The sequence below is a fragment of the Nomascus leucogenys genome, chromosome 8 (genome assembly GCF_006542625.1).
Source record: "Nomascus leucogenys isolate Asia chromosome 8, Asia_NLE_v1, whole genome shotgun sequence".
Taxonomy (NCBI): domain Eukaryota; kingdom Metazoa; phylum Chordata; class Mammalia; order Primates; family Hylobatidae; genus Nomascus; species Nomascus leucogenys.
Window position 1 is genome coordinate 37,478,052 of NC_044388.1, and position 21,474 is coordinate 37,499,525.

A 21,474-nucleotide genomic window follows, 5' to 3' on the forward strand; every position below is an offset into this window, starting at 1 on the left:
AACTTGGTTTTGCATGGTGCCTTTTCTTTTACAAAAATTCTTAAATTTCATTTGATAATCACAATAAACTTGTGAAACAAGACATCATTTTTCCTCATTTTACAGATGAGAAAACTGAAGTATTAGAAATGTTAAGTCATATATCTCAGGAAGTAGAAGAGAAGGTACTTCAAGTTCAATATTCTTTTTATTACTCCACATTTAATATTTTAGCTTCATTGAGTTTTTCATTATGGCTAGTACCTTGTTGAAACTATAGAATGACCTATAATCAACATGCCTTTTTCCATCTTACCTCCATTGGTTTCCTCTTCCCTTCAAAGCCATTTTTTAAAACCATAAAAGCTAAACATCTCCGTATCCTAGACTACTTTAGCTTTATTTAGGGCATATTCATATGTCATGACCAAGCTGTAAGTGTATGTGTGTTGTAGAATGGTATGATCCTGGAGTCTAAGAGGTTGTTACTCTTCTGAGGAAAGGAAGGAAGGAAGGAAAAAAGAGGGAAAGAGAGAGAATAAAAGAAAAAAAATCAAATATTCTGAATTTCTTCACCTTTCATTTACACATTTCCGTAATATAGGGACTTCATTATCTGACTCCAGTAAATGCCATTAGGAAAAAAGAGCTTTTACATTTATATAGAACTTATCTTGGGAAATTGACTGTAACTATTATTTCTTAATATGTGACATGAATCTTGATAACTTTCTGGCTGTTGACTTTCAATCCTTTGATACTAAGACTTCTTTATTTCTTACTAATGAAAACCCATCCATTCCATGCTTTTTTCTGCATGAGTCATATTTTTCATTCTCTCTGTACTTAATGACTGTTTTTTCTTCTTTTGTCTTTGCTACCTAAGAAAATCTTGCTACTAGATATCCCCAACTATTGTATGATTTATTTAATTAGCATGGTTGGTTTGATCCTAATGTAATTATTCTATTGCTCTAGCAGACTTTGCATGGACTTTTCAGCACTTTCTGGTCACGATGTTTATGCAGATCCAAGTTGCCTGGAAATACTCTCAATCTTGTTTGTTTATTTATTTGGCATGCATGAAAGTTGGCTTTCACTCTCTTGGAATCCAGGGGCTGTTCTCTTTGGTTTCATGTTTTCTCAAAATCAAGCCCACATCTGAAAGAAGGAATTTTCTTTTTCACCTGTGATGTGGATCTCTTCAGAGTAGTCTCTCTTGGAAGTTCAGATAACGCTTGGTGTGTGGGATATTCTTACAGATGGATTGACTCCATTTTCATCCCTTTTAAAAGTCTTTGGGTCTAGACTGTGGTAATATTCCTTTGTGGTCTTTGAGTGTTGCATATATCTTCTGACTTATAAATGCTTCAGCTTCTCTGTTGCACGGTGTTCTAGTACTCTTTTACTAGGTGATACCCAAGCCTGGCAAATTTCTAATTTAAGAGTCCAAGCAGCATGACTCAATAAAGCTTCATTCCACTTTTATGTTTTATAGAGTCTCCCATTAGAATATCAGTATCAACAGAAGGAGCAAATACTTCTTCATGTAAGTACACTTAAATATTCTGTTCACTGGTTTTTAACCCAAGACACTATCTGCTTTGGAAGGTCATGTTCACGTCTATCCTCTGCCCCTATTAAGGGTCAGAGTATTGAGTTTGGCAATAGGTGGTATTTGCTGTTTGGAGTAGAAATGGCCTCCTAATATGCTTAAGGACAACTAGACGTCTTGTCCTCCCAATATACATAAGAATATTAAAATACACCACAAATGTATTAGTTTTAGGGTAATCTGGTGGCTTTGAATATTGAAAAATAATTGCACAAGTTCTGAGGCCTAATTCCTGGCAAGCAATAGAGCACATTGTGTGTCTTTTCAGCTTGCCTGGATGCCTTCAGCAACTGCCTGAGGCATGATACCCAGCTGTTTGGAGCCTCCGTTCCAAAACTTCTTCATTCTCATATAAAGTCAGCTGTGATGGAGTAAGAAAACTATATATAGATGCCCTTAATTCAAATTTGATAGCAAGTAACTAATTATGAAAATGTTTGAAAGCAAGTCCCTAGGCAAGATCTCAGATTAGTTTTCGTCTGTTTAATATGAAATGGGCTTTGTGCTTGTGGACTTCTATAACTGTTAGATTGATTGGGGTTTTGTGCTATGTCGGGGGAACTTAAGATATTAGCAAGGACTAGTATAAAGAGTTTTTGATACTTATAAATTGAGAATATCATCGTATTAAATTTTGATACTCAACGGGAGTTTATCAAACCTTGAAAATTAAACTTATAACTATAGTCTTTCTCTTCCTTATGTTAGCTCCTTATTTAAAGCGTTTCTCAGTTTGATAAGCTCTTCAATAAATAGATGTTCCTAGTTATTCTATTTCAATCTGGGGAGTGTGTTGAAGAAACAATTTCCTTTTGCTATCAGTAGGGTAGGAAAACTCATGAAAAGAAAGTCTGTCCTTTTGGCAATTTAAGTTGTTTTGTCAGTCTGTTTAAATAAATCCTGTTTGATGTTACAGCCTTTCCCTCCAGGTTGGTGATACTAGAACTGTAACTATATGGTATAAAATTATCTTTTATTGTGTGAAGTATGGTGTTCTGGCTATATTTTAACTACATAAAGCATCGTTTAACTGGATTGATGGCAATAGCCTAGTGAGATCAAACAGGAAATGAAATGCTAGAAAGGGCTAAATTAGTTTCCTATGTGTTCCAAGGGCTCTCATCATATCCTCCAAAATGATAATTTCTGCTGGGGAATTTGTGCTATTTGTTTTTTAATTCTACTTATAAAAAGATTAGTATAATTATATGGATTTTATATAGCTAGCATCAAGGAATAACATTGAGCTTTTTTTTTTTTTAAGTGTTTATTCTACAGAAGCAAATACTAGGTTTTTCTTTTTTGGCATTTTGTCTGGAAATAGTTTCTCTCCTGTGCGATTCATTGAATAAAGTTATTGAAACTCTTGTAATTGGAGCCCTTCATGCTATCATCAGTGGGACCATAGATACTATCCTTAAGCATATCTGAGCAGTTTGGGAATGTAAAAAAATACTTCTTTTGGTTTTCCCAAGCTTTGGGGAACTGAAATGAATCTCTCAGTTTATGTTTCTGTTCAGTGCATTATCACTGACAGAGAAATAATTATGAAATCTGACTCCGTTCCCTAACTCTCAGTAGAATTAGTTTTTGATATTTGGCAATGGTTTAAAACTAAGAAAGGAAGCTTTGTGTACCATGATATTAAAATATTTCAATGTGCCATTTTCACACATCAGTCACCCTGGGTCATGGTAAGTTCTCAGTAAATATGGTTGAATTGATTCATGAACACATTTTTTATGGAACTTAATTTTATTAGGAGAATATAAACAATGAATATAATAAACTAGTTACACGATATATTAGAAGGTGCTACGTAGCCCAAAAATGAGAAGCAGTAGAGGAGGGGAGGGGATAAGGAGAGCTGAGACTTGTGATTTTTATTAGGTTGATCAAGGTAAGTCTCATTAAATTGTTGATATTTGGACAAAAACTGGAAAGAAGTGAAGGGTTAACTTTGCAAACATCTAGGGAAACTGACTGGGCATGGTGGCTCATGCCTGTAATCCTAGCATTTTGGGAGGCCAAGGCGGGAAGATTGCTTGAGCCCAAGAGTTTGAGGCCAGTCTGGGTAACATTAGTCAGACCTCGGCTCTACAGAAAATCGAAAACTTAGCTGGACTTGGTGGCATGCACTTGTAGTCCCACCTTCTTGGGAGGCCAAGGTGGGAGGATCACTTGCACTCAGGAGGTGGAGGCTGCAGTGAGCTGTGATTGTGCCACTGCACTCCAGCCTGGGTGACAGAGGGAGACTCTGTTTCAAGAAAAACAAACAAACAAAAAAACAAACATCTGGGAAAACTCTATTTAGGCAAAGAACAGGCTGTACAAAGGCCCTTAGGCAAAAGCATGGCTCGTGTGCCCTGTAGGGGACCATAAGGAGCCCTGTGGAGTTGGAGTAGAAGGAACAAAGGGATGAAATATAGAAGATGAAGGCCACAGACCCTGGGGCACGAGCATGTGGTGCCTTGTAGGCCATTGTCAGGACACTGGTATTTAATGGACTCACTCTGGCTCCTGTATGAGGAATGACTCACTGGGAGCAGGGGGTGGAATCCAGGATGCCAGTTAGGTGGCTTTTGCTGAGAGCATAGTGGCCTGGCCCAGGCTGGTAGCAGTAGAGGTGGCAAAAAACAGTCAGTCTGTAATAGTTTGAAAGTCAAGCCAGCAAGATTCCCTAACCAATTGGTTGTGAGGTGTTAGAGAAAGAAAAGCCATAGGTAAAACCAAGGCTGCTTTTGTTTTTGGTTTTTAACTTTTGGTGTTCCATTTTATTTTCTCCTTTGGCTTTTTCATTATACTTCTTCATATTAACTATTATTTTACTTGTTTCTTTATAATTACAATATGCATTTTTTACTAATCCTAGTGTGTTTTGTAAAATTTTAGATTCAGCGGGTACATTGGCAGGTTTATTACATTTTTTAATCTCATGAAAATATGCTCTTCAGTTTGAAAATATAAACCAGTCGTGGCAGGAGCCAGGTCCAGTCTTAGTTACAATAATGAAAATAACATGAAGCACACAGTCCATTTCAAGGCAGCCACACTCAGGACTTGCACTGCAGGGAACAGCTGTGAGGTACAGATATCTCCATTTAGTAAAGGCTGAACGTGAACCTTGAAGAGTCAGCAATAACAATAAGCCAGACTCAAAAATGCCAAATATATAAAAAAGTCAAAGGCCTCAGAAAAGTTTGCCTGGTCAAAAATAATCAGCTTCAAAGAATAGATTTCTTTTCACTTTATTTTAGCCAGCAAGGAGATGCTAGTAAATCCCTGTATTTGAAAAGCGAACTCTGCTTTTCTAATGTGATTGTGCCTGTACCGGCTACGTTATTTGAACTAATGACATTGGTGTTTTCTAAAGTAAATGTTGAAAAGCCTCTCTGAAGTAGCATGGATTCAGCAAACATTTTATGTATTAAACAGTTCTCTGCGATTTGGAGGTCAGTGTAAGACAGGGGAGGCTTTTAGAGCAAACAGATATAGGCAGAGGAGATGGATCAGACTTCACAGCCCCCTAAGTTCCCTTTTCTCCTCTTTAACTCATGTTGGATTAGAAAAGAAAAAAAAAAAAAAAAAAAGAGCAGGCATGGTGGCTCATGCCTGTAATCCTAGCACTTTGAGAGGCCAAAGAGGGAGGATAGCTTGACACCAGGAGTTCAGGACCAGTCTGGGCAACACATTGAGACCTCATCTCTACAAAAAATAAATAAATTAGCCAGGCCTGGTGGCAGCCCTGAAGACTCAGCTACTTGGGAGGCTGAGGTGGGAGGATCACCTGAGCCCAGGAGTTTGAAGCTGTCCTAAGTTATGGTTGAACCTCTGCACTCCAGCCTGGGCAACAGAGCGAGAACTTGTCTCTCTTAAAATAAAAACAAACAAACAAACAAAAAGAAAGAAAGAAAAAGAAAAAAACAAAAAGAAGAAAATAAAAGTCACTCACCTACCCATCTACCTACTTGATATATTATAAGCATTTTTCTCATGTTTTTAAATACTAATCAGAAATATATTTTATAGATCACTGTAACAATAAAGAAATCATTCTTGACTGGAGGTTTTTAAGGGATTTTTCATTTACAAACACTTTATCGGTTTTGCCCCCTTTCTGTTTATTTTTCCTACCACTTGTAAATATTAGTGAAATATCAAAGTTCTTAGTCCTTCCCTTTGTTTTTTTTTTTTGTTTGTTTTTGTTTTTTTTTTGAGACGGAGTCTCGCTCTGTCGCCCAGGCTGGAGTGCAGTGGCACGATCTCGGCTCACTGCAAGCTCCGCCTCCCGGGTTCACGCCATTCTCCTGCCTCAGCCTCTCCGAGTAGCTGGGACTACAGGCGCCCGCCACCACGCCCGGCTAATTTTTTTTTTGTATTTTTAGTAGAGACGGGGTTTCACCGTGGTCTCAATCTCCTGACCTTGTGATCCGCCAGCCTCGGCCTCCCAAAGTGCTGGGATCACAAGCGTGAGCCACCGCGCCCGGCCTAGTCCTTCCCTTTGTAAGACAATATTTACTACTCAAGTTTTGGAAATTGGAAACTTCCATTGTTCATTCACTAATTTAGAGTTGTTAATTATATTTTTTAAGTTCTTTATACTAATCTCCTAATAAAGATCAAAATTATAATTTTCTTTATTTTCTTTTGTTTTTTTGTAAATGAGGCATCCGTGACTAAAAACGTATAGGTAATTGCCTAAATGAGTTTTCTATTACATGTAAGTGACAAGTTTTAGAAGAAGAACTTGAACCTTACAAAACAGTCAATAGGATTATCTTGTTACTCCTTTTATAGAATCAGCAGAAGTAAAGTGATTGTTTAGAACAAGCCTTAATGACTTCTTCTGGAGGTGCCAGCTGCCAGTAGCCCCATTTTGCAGACAATTCTGTTGAATACCATAAAAAATTGTTATACCAACCACTTTGCTGAATTAAGCACCATCCATTCCAATTTAATACATAAATGAGGAAAACAAAACGGAAAATCTAACAAATAGTAATAGGAAAGAAAATCAAGATAAATCCCGGGAAAGTAGTTGAAGTGGTAATATCTGTTTCAAATATGAATAATAGCAAGCATTTATTGAAGGCTTACTGTGTGCCAAGTGCTGTGATAGATGTTTTACATGGATGACGACTCATGGTTATGATGAAAACTTATTACACTGTACAGATGTTGAAACTGATATATGTTGTCCAAAGTCACACAGCAGCATTTAACCCCAGATAATGCAGTGGCCTGCTATGTCACATAACGTTTTGCTGCCTCAAAGGAAAAGCCCTTACTATTGAAAGAAATGGGATTCTGTGAGTGGATTGAAAAGTAGCCTTTGACACAAAGTTTATTGGGAGTATATGTGGTGCATTAAAGTAAATGACTTATCTGGGGCCAGTTGTACCCACGTGATCTTCATGTTACACGTCAAAGCATGGCAGGTGAATGAAAGGGAAGAACACAAATGCTGAGTGGACTCATGCTCTTAAGTCTAAATACTAATGCTGAGGACAACCACGGTGGCTCATGCTTGTAATCCCAGCAATTTGGGAGGCCATAGTGGGAGGATTGCTTGAGCAAATTGATCATTTGAGCCCAGGAGATTGAGGTTTCAGTAAGCCATGATCTCACTACTACACTCCAGCCTGGGCAACAGAGACCCTGTCTGAAAAATAATAAAATAAATAAATTCTGGTGCTGCTAATTACTGTATAATTTTAAACAAATTATGTGACTTCCCTGAGACTCAGTTTTGTCTCTCCTCTCCTCTCCTCTTCTTTTCTGTTCTGTTCTTTTCTTTTCTTCTTTTGACAAGGTTTCTCTCTGTCACCCAGGCTGGAGTGCAGTAGTGCACTCATGGCTCACTGCAGCCTTGACCTCCTGGGCTCAAGCCATCTTCCTACCTCAGCCTCCCTAGTAGCTGGCACTACATGCGTGTGCCACCACACCTGAGTAATTTTTTTAGAGACAGGGTTTCGCCATGTTGCCCAAACTGCTATCGAACTCCTGGACTTGAGTGATTCACCCATCTCAGCCTACCAAAGTGTTGGAATTGCAGGCATAAGCCACCATGCCCGGCCCCAAGATTCAGTTTCTAGGTCTGAAGAACCCTATTTATTTTAAACATATATATTGGGAAGTCTAATGTGAGAAAATGCAGGTATATCATTTAGCACAACTTTGCTTTAAGGTGGTCCCTTCATGTATGGAAGAGAGCTAGTGTGTGGAAAAGTGACATGGCTATAAAAAGAGAATAAAAGTCAGAGAGTCTCTGCATCTTACTTCAACAACGTTGGAAAATGCGCTTATTGTTGGAGAAGGAAACGAGTTTATGATTTTAGCCTAAGTGATGATGCTGACAGTTCTTTGCCAGGAAATGACTATGTCTTTTCAAAATATTATATATTCTCGGCTAAGGCTTCATTTTAAAGGAACTTACCCAGGAAGTCTTCTTTGAAATCTCTGAATGAAATGAACAATTCAGTTTTTAATTTGGCACCTAAAAAAGCTAGCTGAAGGAAAAGAATGTCTTTGCAGAGACATTTCTGTCATAATGAGATAGAACGGTTCACTTGGGAATAGCACACTAATACGTATTGATTAGATTGGACCAGATCTGGGTTGTCCACTGGTGAAATTTAGACCCATGGCTCTTACATTCTACCCTCAGTTGTAACTGACTTACCTGCTTTTATTGTAGAAAAAAACTTCTGGGAGCTTAGCTAAATGATTCTTAGCTGGAAAAATGTCATTTCAATTTCAGATGTTTATTGGTCGTAACATGTGAACCTCTCCTGCCGCTGTTGGAGAGCTACTTTTAATTGAATGGAAATTGTATTTTCAGATTTCTATAAACATGGCATTTTTCACGGGTTGGTGGCTCTGCCCACTGTGGAGAATGACAAACAAATTATCATGCATCATATAGAAATAAAATAATAATTCAAAAAGAAAATTGCCCTACTGGTATTACCTTATCTTTTTGGTTGGCTGGAGAGTTAGTTACAGATTTTTAGGATACTAGAGTGAGTTGGTGCAAGAGTTGGGGCTCATATATTATAGCCATTCATAGGTGCAAGCAAGTTACTGCCTTCACAATCAGTTCATTTATTATGTACATGAATATATCTTCTTTATCTTTGTCTTTTTTAAACAATACTGTTTGCAAGTATAATTTATTTCTTCACTTCTGCCTTTGCCCTTTCTAAAGTCATTCACTGTCTGTCATTGCATTCCACCAATGGAGAAGAGAATCTAAAAAGTTTTGATTAAGCTTTGACCTTTTGTATTGGTTGAAATTAACGCTTTACAGAATTATTCTTTTGAACCATAAAATATGTGTGCGTGTGTGTGTACGTGTATGAGATATATATCTATATCTATATAGATATAGATATATCATTGATACTTGTATCATACTTTACATTTTATAAGGCATATTTTCTTATTTTGAGTCATTTATTTATACAACTCAGTGGCTTAGATTTCATCCCATGGATGAGGGACTTGACATTCAGAAATCTGTGACTTGTCCCAAGTCAAAGAACAAATAGGTAGTTCTAAAAAGAAGGGAAAGTCTACTCCTTATCTAAACAGCACATTTTAGGGAAGAATATGATTGGCTCTGTTTGCATCATGTATGACCCTAAAATACTGCATCCAAGGAGATTAATGCCTCCAGCTGAGTGGGGGCTGGAGCACACATCCACTGCTGTGTGTGTTGGGGTTAGTGAGGGCAGATGGGCTCAGCCCCATGGGAACCACGTGGTGTAGAATCATTACAGAGAGGAGAGTTCTGTAGCAAAAGAAAGGAAAAGTGAGCTAGACAGCAAAACAACACAATCATTGACAACTGATGAGCAAACAACCTTAGAAAAATCAGAAAATAGGTGGTATTAGTAACAGAATTTTAAAGGAAAATTAAAAATAGGTGTTGTTGAAAATTGTGTTTCATTGGGCAGACAAAACTAAGCAGGTTGAGCAATCTGAAGAAAATAATAAGCTGGAAAACTGAATATAATTGCAGTATCTTTTTTTTTTAAAAGACTCATTAGTACGTATGAGCCATTATAATTACTCTTAACAGTGCCCTCTTTTTAACCCAGGAAATTCTGCCTTTTGAAAGAAAGTAGAAAAACATAGAGAAACAAGTTACAGTTTTGAAATTAGAATGCATGGGAAGCATTTTGAAATCTGTAAAATGTTCTACCTTTGATGTCAAAAGTCAGAGTACTTGATATGGATCCCTTAAAAAAAATCCATGATTGAGGAGATTTTGAAAATTTGCTAGTTTCTTTTACCAGAGTAATTGTATGTTGATTAGGGTTTGGGTGTTTTTTGTTTTTCAATTTGGAAAGAAAAAGAGCATGCTTAGCCCATTCCATTTAATATTGTATAGAAAACTCACCAGGTCTTGTTCAGTTGTGAGATAACACTGATTGAGGTTTTATCAGACTTGTAGACATCACCATTTAAACCTAAACAAAATAACAACTCCGGTAGTTCATCTGTGGGCATCTTCCACTTTTCTCTGTCCCACTCTTGTTATAATGCATCTCCCATACAAGCTGTGAATACTTCATTCATTTCTTTAATAAAGGTGCTGTGTATACATAGTTTAGCTAATCATTAAAGATGTTGGAATGCCACTTTTCATTTTATCTCTTAGTCTACCAAAGCTCAGCAAACTCTCAAAAACCAAGTAATTTGGTCACTGTGGCTTATAGCCTAGAGCTATGCTCATCTTTATTCAAGTCCATAACTATCTCTGATTTCAGGTTTGGTGTTTAGGTTGAATTTACCCATCAAGATGGGCTCTTTGGTTTGTTCTTTGCTGAGGTATTCTAGCACCACCTCTTGAGTGAATACCAAACTTTAAAGAGCTTTTTAAGAAATGTCAGGAGAGAGCCAAAGAGAGAATGTCTGGCTTTGTAAAATGTTGCAGAAATTTATATTTGTAATTATCACAAATTTAATCAGTCTTTCCTTTAAATTTTTAAAGAAATTTTGGGCTATTCTCATTATTTCAATGGTAGGGAAAGTAAAATACAGATAGGGATAGGCCAAGTGACACTTAAGGTCAAATAGCAAGTGAGTGGTGAATGTAGGTGAATTAAAATGGGATGGCCCTGTTTTTGCTCTTTGATCCTTAGATCACTGAAAACTTTCCCTTTTTTTTTTCTTTTTTTTGAGATGGAGTCTAGCTCTGTAGTCAGGCTGGAGTGCAGTGGTGTGATTTCGGCGCACTGCAACCTTGGCCTCCTGAGTTCAAGCGATTCTTTTGCCTCAGCTTCCCGAGTAGCTGGGATTACAGGTGCGTGCCACCACACCTGGCTAATTTTTGTATTTTTAGTAGAGATGGCGTTTCACCATGTTGGCCAGGCTGGTCTTGAACTCCCGACCTCAAATGATCTGCCCACCTCGGCCTCCCAAAGTGCTGGGATTACAGGTGTGAGCCACTGTGCTCAGCCAAAACTTTCCCTCTCTTTAATGAAAATGAATAGATAATAACCAGGTCCTACTGTATTTCAGCATGAGGCTAGGAAATGTGTATGCATATTTCTTGGGAGGTGGGAGGTGTAATGATTGGGGGAGATAAATAGGAAATAGTCCTTGGGCTGAAGGAGTTCACAGCAAAGTAAAAAGTTTAATTGTGATTAATTGTGCCTAATGACACATAATCATAATGGGAAGTAAAATATGGCAAGAGGAAGACTTTCAAATCAAGTTTTTATTTTTTTGTAATATTCCTTAAAATAGAAAAGCCCGCCGGGCACGGTGGCTCACGCCTATAATCCCAGCACTTTGGGAGGCCGAGGCAGGTGGATCACGAGGTCAGGAGATCGAGATCATCCTGGCTAACATGGTGAAATCCCATCGCTACTAAAAATACAAAAAATTAGCTGGGCGTGGTGGCGGGGGCCTGTAGTCCCAGCTACTGGGCAGGCTGAGGCAGGAGAATGGCGTGAACCTGGGAGGCGGAGCTTGCAGTGAGCCGAGATTGCGCCACTGCACTCCAGCCTGGGCGACAGAGCAAGACTGCGTCTCAAAAAAAAAAAAAAAAAAAAAAAAAGAAAAGCCATCTGTGGTTATGTAATTTAAAAGAAAATTTTGGCCGGGTGTGGTGGCTCATGCCTGTAATCCCAGCACTTTGGGAGGGATTAGGCGGGCGGATCACTTGAGTTCAGGAATTTGAGACCAGCCTGGCCGACTTGGTGAAACCCCATCTCTACTAAAAATACAAAAATTAGCCAGGCATGGAGGCACATGTCTGTAATCCCAGCCACTTGGGAGGCTGAGGCAGGAAAATCGCTTGAACCTGGGAGGTGGAGGTTGCAGTGAGCTGAGATCGCACCACTGCACTCTGGCCTGGGTGACAGAGCAACACTCTATCTCAAAAAAAAAAAAAAAAAAGAAAAGAAAGAAAATATTATTATTACTATTTTTATTATTATTATTATTTTACTGTTGTCTGTCTTCTAAAATAGCAAATTGTTGTTTCTACTTCATATTTATAGGTCATTTTACTAAGAAATCAAAATCCTGAAATTTATCTCATTTTAAAAGATGATGACATTCTATAATTTACTGTCAAGAATAAAAGATTGGGGATGATTAAAGGTGCTGGAAATTAATTTACACTAAATAGTGTTTTGAAAGTAGTTTGGGGAACTTTTTGAAATATAACTAGAAACTTTTAGAAAAGCATGACTATAGTATGGTAAGTTGAATCGTTGATGAGCAGACACTTATCCTTGATACAGAGATGGATTTGCAAACGCTATGGTACATATCTGAGAAGATACTTTTGTTTAGGCCATCTGGAAATGTGTGTATATGAAATGGTTGCAATTTTTTTTTTAATAGAGACAAGGTCTTACTATGTTGCCCAGGCTGGTTTCAAACTTCTGGACTCAAGTAATGCTCCCACCTCAGCCCCGAAGTGCCGAGATTATAGACGTGAGCCACCATACCCAGCTTGCAATTTCCTGAACTCGTTTTATTCGTTAAGTAAGACTAGTTCTGTTTTTTAATTTTTATTTTTTAAAGAATTGATCCAAAGAAGAGAGAAGTGGTAAATTTTAAAAAGGATGCCTAGTTATAATCAAGGAATCCAGTAAAGTAAATTAATCTGTTAAAATTATAAAACAAAAATTTTGCCTGTATGATCATTCCTCCCTCAATTTTCTTAAAATTCATGTATTAAGAGCAGTGACTAACTGACAAGAAGCTTCTGCCATTTGATAAAGATTTCAACTACAAATGGGAATTAAGATATATTAAAAAATAAAATTCTGCATGACAAAATATTTAAAGTGTTAGTTTTTAATGTTCCACACAAATATTGTCCTACATTTTAACCTAGAAATCTACATATTGAGTCAGCCTATAAAAATCCATTTCTTTCACAAATAATGTAGCTTTGAGAACAGATTTTTTTTTCAACAATTCTCAGTCTACAAAGCTATGAAAAGGAAGTTGCTGTTGCTGCTTTCTTTTAAAACTGTAAAATCTAATATGCCCCAGCTCTGATGAAATGTACCAGGAGGAACCTGCCTTGTCAAACAGGATATTTTTATGATGAAATGTGATACGAAGAGGCATAGCCTTACATATATCTGAGAGAAAATTATTTAAGTGGCCATAATAGATTTTTCAGAAATTTTGTACATTTCTCTTACTTGATCCAGATGCATTTTTTTCCTCTGTTGTTCTCATACCAGCTTCTTAATTTCACCTCCGTAATGTTCCACAGCATACATGCATCTTTGTTCAGACTTAATCCAAGTTATCTGTGAGAAAATAAACTATACGAAGGGTCCCTGGGTATGTTTTAGGATACATAGATTATGGGGGTGGGAGAATTACCTTGTGTGTGCAAATGAGACTGTATGTGAAACGAAGATAAGGTTTGGAGGGAAATGGATGACTCAAAGATACCTAAGAGGTTTATTAAAACCTTTAAAAATGATTTTACAGTGCCAGTAAAGAGGACTCATATTTAAACTCATTCAGCTTAGTGAAAAAAATAAAAATGGAAAGTAACATGCACTACATGTGTACACACAGAAACAAATATAATAAAACTTTCCGCCTTTTTTTTTTTGGTACGGAGTCTCACTCTGTCACCCAGGGTGGAGTGCAGTGGCATGATCTCGGCTCACTGCAACCTCCGCTTACCCACTTCAAGCGATTCTCCTGCCTCAGCCTCCTGAGTAGCTGGGATTACAGGTGTGCACCACCACACCTGGCTAATATTTTGTATTTTTGGTAGACACAGGGTTTCACCATGTTGGCCAGGCTGGTCTCAAACTCCTGACCTCAAGTGATCCACCCGCCTTGGCCTCCCAAAGTGCTGGTATTACAGGCATGAACCACCACGCCCAGCCCCTGCTTATTTTTTAAGGTTTCTAGAACACTGGCTGTGATCTTTTGGGTAAATAGTGCACCGAGGAATTAGTCTAATAAAAGCTTCTGGTGGAGAAGGTTTTCATGAAGAATAGAGTTGGCTGTAGTCTCAGTTTTCAAAATGTCATAACTCTTCTCCTTCCTTTTTATTTGACGTGCAGACCTGGGTATATTTTATTAAAACAATGGTCTGAAATTATAAAAAGTTTTCTTTGTCCAATCAAGGAGTAAAATCAAACCTTTTATTATTTTGTAGTTACTCACAGATGTTAGACTATCTTCTAGTCCCCAGCAGTTCTCTCTAGGTGGTCCCATAGCTCTTGCTTGAACCACAGTCTTGCCACTTCTTATCCATAGTGATATGCACATCAGTTCCCACACCAGAATGTAAAATACTAGAGGGAAGAATTTTGGTTGATTTGTATTTCTATTCCCATAACTTATTACTATGCCAGTTCCCAGGAAGTATTTATTAAATGGATGTCAACATCAACAGTGAGTTAATGAATTTTTTTGTTGGATTATCATTTTTTAAGTTGTACACATATACAATGAAAACCACCTTCACCTTAAATCATGGACACAGATATTTAAGTATTTTAAAATCAAAGTTTTAAAAAACTAACATTGGCTTAAATAATATTTATTAGAGAACTTGTAACATTTTGAGAAGCATTCACGTTCTATATATGTAAATTTTAAATTTATTTCTGGTTTTTATATCTGGAAGATTTTTTTCATTTTATCATAAATACTCGTCTTCATGGTGATTTATAAAAATCTGTTTCTCCTTTGATAGGATTATTACAGATTACTCCAGAATCTACTTATTAACTGGTCGCTGTTCCTCTCTGTAGTGCTGAAGAGGCACTTGCTTGGGAACAAGAGAAGTGCCGCAATAGTGTCAATAACATGGATTTTTCATTTATTATCCTTAATAGTAATAATAGACAACAATAATATTTTTTAATAAGCATCTACTATGTGTCAGATGCTTTCATCTGAGAATGGATATTGTTAGTCCCATTATACAGATGGGGAGACTGATACTCAAGACAATTCAATATTTGTCAAGTAGTGGTAGAAGCAGGATTTAACCTCAGTCTTTCTGACTCTTCATCCTGTGTTCTTTTCACCCACAGGTGATAGAGGTTGAAGGCTCAGAAGAACACTTCTTGAGCTCAGAAAGCTCTTCGTGTGACCTCTATCCTACTAGTCTAAAGGGCAAATGATCATTGCAGCTACTTTCAGAAATGGTCCTTTTTCCCTAATGAGATGACCAAATCTGCTCTATGAACCCAGTTTCCTAAGCAAGATTCAGAAATAGACAGACCAATTTAGTATGATAAAAGGTGTTAAAAGTGGAACAATTTTAGGTACTAATTTTGGTATTTGGATAATTTAAAAAGAATGCCACAAACTTTATCCCGTCTACCTCCCAGTGCGCACACATTTGGGATGAGGAGATAATGATGAGAATGACATTGTAGATAAAAGGATATGCATTAAACATCTGAAATGCTTAGGTTATTCAAAGAAAAGAATAAACACACTATGTGATATGTAGCCTCAACTACTTCATGTTTGAAGTCGATGGTAACATTAAGATCAGTTTTGAGAGGCAGACTACAACCATAGCTTTTAGTTTAAGTTTCAGATTGATATGGAAGGTTATTTGTTTTAACAATCCGTATGTTAAGTTTTCTTTTTTCTGTGTTTCAATTGACTTATTTTGTCAGATTTTAGGTTTTTTTTTTTTTTTCAGGCAAGATGGCATTCTCATCCCCTGCTGTTGTTAACATTTAAAGCATGCAGCCTCTTGTGCTGTGGTGTAAATTCCAACTGACTGACGATGATTAAACAGAAAATGAAACTTGAATGGCACTATCTCAAAATCTACTTAAAGCCACAACAGGTATCTGTCTGTAGCAATATATCAGTTGGAACACATGAAGAATAAGGAATTGTGGCTTTTTGTATCTGGGTTTATTTTTCTTTGAAATCAAAGAAGAAAAATACTGATTTTTCCTGGATCACTAAAACAGTAGTGTGGATTTCTAAACAGGGCAGACCATACAAACACACAATTAATTATACCTGAACTTGAAATCTCATACTGTGTGCTTTACCTCTTTTATACCAGTTGTAATTTCTCATTTATGTACAGATACTACAGTAACTTTTTTTTAAAAAAAAGAATGTATTACTGTAATTAAAACCCAAATAAGAAAGATAAGACACAAAGAATTAATTGGGATTACAACTCTTCTTTCTGTATTGAGTGCAAAAGCTTGGTGATCTCCTGAATTGTGCTTCAACAGTGATCTCAAGACTCCTTCCAACCCCCAAGGCTCTCCTTTTTTAACATTTGTTATTACTTAGCTATTTTATTTGGCAGGGATCCCTTCTATCTCATCTTCTAATGCACTGGCAGTGGTCCTATTGCCAATAGCTTAGAGCCTACCGCTGCTGGGGTAAGCGACACAGCCGAACTTTCTAGCCTCTGCATCCTTATAAATAATGCATCTGGTTTCCTGTAACTACATGAACTCTTAGACTTTAGTAGGCATTTCTTTGTTAGTCAGGGTAAAAGAGTTGGGAGATGAACAGTTGTGGAAATAGTTGTAGGCAGTTATTATCACTGATTAGAACCTGAGACCATGACATATGCATTAATCACTGGGTTAATGCTAATGGAATGCTTATGGCATTTATAGTAGATATAAACAAGATATAGAAAAAGAATATCTTTGCTGACCAAACTGCATGCTTAATTCAACATGGAAAGTTCTGGTGAGGTTAATCTAGGACCCTTTGAGACTCTGTTGCTCATAATTGGACCTGATTTACTACTCATTTAAAAAATCTCTTTTAATTTGCACAGAATTCACTGGCTTTTTGGGGGTGGACACACTTGTTCTTAAGAATAATAGCAACAAGATCTTTGTTTAACATAATATCTAATGCTCCATGTAACTTAGTGGTATAACAAATTATTGAATTTGTAATGAAAAAGGTAAATACTGTATTAACAAGTTAATAGCAAAGTAAATAATGCATATTTATACTTTTAACTTCAAAGTGTTTATAAACTTGTGGCATTAAAAAGTAATGTTTTATTTTTGAGCATCAGAGAAAATAGTATTTAAACAAGAGAAACCGATTTTTAAAGTGAAAATCATTTTAGCAACCTTTTAAAATGTACCTTCAAGCCATGTTAATATAAAATAAGTAAGTTCCATCGAAGTATACACTCTTTTCTTCACTGGACATGCCTTAATTGGACATGTCACACAATGACATTGTTCAGTGTTATGATTATACTGTAAGGATAAAAAATTCAAATTGATTTAGATGTTGATGAGAAACTTGTTGCTCTACAGCCTTGTATATTTTCATCAGAATTAACTGAAAGAAAGGGAAATTGTTTCTAATATGATACAGGATGTTCATCCTGATCATTTTATTATTGATTTCTTTAGTTACCATCAGTTCATCTCTGAGCAGCTCATTCATTCAGAAACATGATAGCTTGTAAGTTTAATTCTAAAACTCATTCTCGTCCTCGTTAGCATTTGACATGCCAATGATTTTGCAGAGCTGGGTTGTTATCAGGACTAATGTTTAGTCAAAATATTTTAACACTTATTTCTTTGATTCCTGTAGAATTTCCTTATTAATTAACCCAGGGTCTATAAGCAACAAATTTTTAAATCAGATATGTATCTATATTCATGTAATTCATTTCATTTTTTCTCTTTGATTTTTGACTGCTTTTTATGCTGTTATTTTAGAATTTCTATGAAATTAACACATTTCTTTAACAATTCAGGAAATCTGACTAACTGTACTTTCAAGTTGTGCTTTGGTGTCACCAGTAAATAAGAAGGCTTCAATTCATCAAAAAGATAATAATAAACTGTATTAATGCTTTCTTTTATTTATTTATTTTAATCCATCTACCAAAAACAATCAAGACAACAGCTTTGAAAAAATGCAATCATTAAATTACAATGACAGCCTAGTCTGCTTTTGTGGCTGTTTTGTTTTGATGGTTACCGAGAATGGAAACAGATAGATTATGTTTTTCTGCTTGTAATTGTCCAGTACCTCCAAAGGCCTCTTGCCTGGGCATGATCCCTTCTGGAATTGAATTCTGCATTCTTCTTCTATCACTAATCAAACAAAACACTATCAGAAGAAAACATTTCCATAACTGGATCCGGAGTGAAGGAAAATTTCAGATACTTAGACACGCATATACAATAAACAGTGTTTCCTGACAGGTTCATTAAAAAAGAATTACTCCACTATGTGTCAACTGCACAAATAGAATCCATTATAAGACTATGGACTCTTACTTCTGAAGTCTGCCTTTGTGCCCACCTGAGATTAGGAAAACTAAGTCTTCCACTAGAATTTAAATATCATAGAAGCAGAAACTATTGCAATCTCTTTCCCCAGTGCCTTCCTTCCTCTTCCTCTCAGTCTTGGGTAGGTCCTGGTACATATGAGGCACTTGCTTAAAAAAATAACTGAAGGAGGCCGGGCGCGGTGGCTCACACTTGTAATCCCAGCACTTTGGGAGGCCGAGGCGGGCGGATCACGAGGTCAGGAGATCGAGACCACGGTGAAACCCCGTCTCTGCTAAAAATACAAAAAAATTAGCCGGGCGTAGTGGCGGGCGCCTGTAGTCCCAGCTACTCGGAGAGGCTGAGGCAGGAGAATGGCATGAACCCGGGAGGCGGAGCTTGCAGTGAGCCGAGAGCGCGCCACTGCACTCCAGCCTGGGCGACAGAGCGAGACTCGGTCTCAAAAAAAAATAAATAAATAAAAATAACTGAAGGAATGAATCAAGTTGCTTAAGGCCAGGAGCAGTAGTCTGTAGGTGAGTCTTCTCTCACCTGTAGTCCCAGTACTTTGGGAGGCTGAGGCAGGAGGATTGCTTGAGGCCAGGAGTTCGAGACTAGTCTGGGCAACATTGTGAGATTCTATCTTTACAAAGAAATTTTAAAAATTAGCCAGGTGTTGTGATGCATACCTGTAGTCCCAGCCAATTGGGAGGCTGAAGCAGTAGGATCATTTGAGCCCAGGAGTTTGAGGCTGAGCAAGATCTTGTCTTAAAAAAAAAAAAAAAAATTTTTGCATTAAGCAGCAGAGACAGAATCAATCTAGAATGTCTGTGGAAAAACTTTGAAAAAGCATACATTTTTAAAAATAAATGGGAAATCTGTGGCAGACGAAACAGTAACTACTGACCTGATCTTCCCTTTTCATTTTAATTTGATTTCTAATTTGCTGTAATTGTATGGTGCTTTCGAATACTGATTAAAACTCTTAAAAAATTGAAAGAGAGAAATCACATTTTTCTGCTTAACTCTGAGTTTGTGGCATGCCTTCTTCCTTCGTCTTGTTGATGCTCAAAGAATAATGCAACAGAGGGCCATCATACTGTTTAGTATGTTAAATTATTTTGATTCGTGTACTTACTAGCAACATCATTTAAATGGGCTGGTTTTGTCATGGCCAGACTTAAGACACATAACATAATTAAGTTGACAACCTAATATTCCACATTAAATCCTGGTGTTGGAAAAAGCTAAACTGATCTGAAAAATAAATCTGTCCAAAGTAGAAACTGTAATATGAATGTGAACATGTACATTCTCATCATCACTTTTTGTTTTCTTCTTTTCTTCTCTGTTCCTCCCGTTGAGTCTTGTGTAAGTCCAAATAAAAATTTTACTGTAGAGCTCAACAACAGAAACAGTGATCTCTTATGTAATTGATGATTTTAAAAAATGCTTTGAGAGTCTTCTTCCATACTTTATATCAGTATAAAGATATTGTACAGTGGTACGGAAAAAATGGCTTTTGAAGTTCAGATGGTTTGAATCTTTGCTTCACCGCTTACTAGCTATGTAATTGTGGGTTATCTGTGCATCTTTTTTAATCCTCACTTTTTTCATCTGTAGAATAATAATATCAGTTACTTTGCATACTGATTGTAAAGATTATAAATAAGAACTGATGTATATATACTACTTGGCACAATGTCTGACCTGTTTCTGTTTTTCACAGTCAGCCTTCTCTTCCATTTTCTAAGGTGACTCAGACCTTACCACTCTAAAAATTCAAATCAGGCCTTCACTCTCTGCAGATCGCACTTGCTACTTTAGAAGAAAAGGGAAACTATAAGATGGAAATTACTTTAATTTCCTCTAACGAAATCTACAAACCCCAGCACAATGCCTGGCACAGATACGGTCATTTAGTAAACATCTTTTGGATGGATAGGTGGATGGGTAGCTAAGTAAATCAACATATAGATTAGGTCTTTAGAAATGGTAGCTATTTGGCTGGGCACGGTGGCTCACGCTTATAATCCCAGCACTGTGGGAGGCCGAGGCGGGCGGATCACGAGGTCAGGAGATCGAGACCATCCTGGCTAACAGGGTGAAACCCCGTCTCTACTAAAAATACAAAAAAAAATTAGCCGGGCGTGGTGGCGGGCGCCTGTAGTCCCAGCTACTCGGAGAGGCTGAGGCAGGAGAATGGCCTGAACCTGGGGGGCGGAGCTTGCAGTGAGCCGAGATCACGCCACTGCACTCCAGCCTGGGTGACAGAGCGAGACTCCGTCTCAAAAAAAAAAAAAAAAAAAAAAGAAATGGTAGCTATTTTTATTACACCCTGTACAATGACCTTAAAATTTGAAATCTACTGCTTTTGAAAAGCAGGTCATCCTGAGGTTTTCCATTTTGTACCTGCCAGATTGTGAAAAGAAGTTCATTTCAAAGCTGCACAGCACATTTCCTGATCAGTTGGCTGAATTACAGTAATGCCATTTCATTTTGAGTTGGACAATTCAAGCATTTAGCCCTGATTCTTTTTTGACAGTAAGTTAATTATTTTTGTACTCATTCAACACATTTTTCCCCCACCACAGGTTATTGTAAAACCACCTGTCTCTGGGAGCACAGTTAATTCTGTGCATGAGATTTCTAAAAATGTTTTACGTTGTCATTGCACTTTTTAAAAAATGTAGAGATCCCTCTGCTATTCTTTTGCATTGCCAAATGCTTAGGTACCTTGGAAAACTGCTTAATCGGTACTTCTTATCTCACTAGATTATTTAGTCTTAGGTTGTGAATGGGTAACAATCATTTAACTTTTGATGTGCCCTGAAGTTTCCCATCCAAAACTTTTTTCTTTGAATCTTTTTTAAGGTGAAAGAGAAGAATATGGGGGATCTAGTTGTACATTAATACTTTTTAGATGCCTTTGATATCAGTCAGTAAACAGCAGTAAACATTTGGAAGAGCATGATAGAAGAGAGAGGGCTAATTCCAGGTATTTAACCCCAGGATAAGGAGACTTAACCTGAGGCTGGGTTATTTCTCTGACCTCTAGGGACAGAGTAGTGGCAAAGCTTTAAGGTGGTAAAGTTTTTGAGAAACACTTCTAAAGACTTATGT

At 37.2% G+C, this 21,474-nt stretch overlaps 1 protein-coding gene across 4 annotated transcripts in view; it reads left to right on the forward strand.

Moving 5' to 3' along the window:
* The window catches only part of NRG1 (neuregulin 1), a 1,126,614-nt gene that overhangs the window by 965,813 nt on the left and 139,327 nt on the right, over positions 1–21,474 (forward strand). For 3 of the 4 annotated variants that reach the window (XM_003269551.3, XM_003269550.3, XM_003269557.3), the window contains exon 5: positions 1,478–1,528. The exons of the other annotated variant lie outside the window; for it this stretch is intronic. In XM_003269551.3, coding sequence (XP_003269599.1) covers positions 1,478–1,528 — 51 coding nt within the window. The remainder of the gene's footprint in view (positions 1–1,477; positions 1,529–21,474) is intronic. 4 annotated transcript variants of the gene reach the window in all.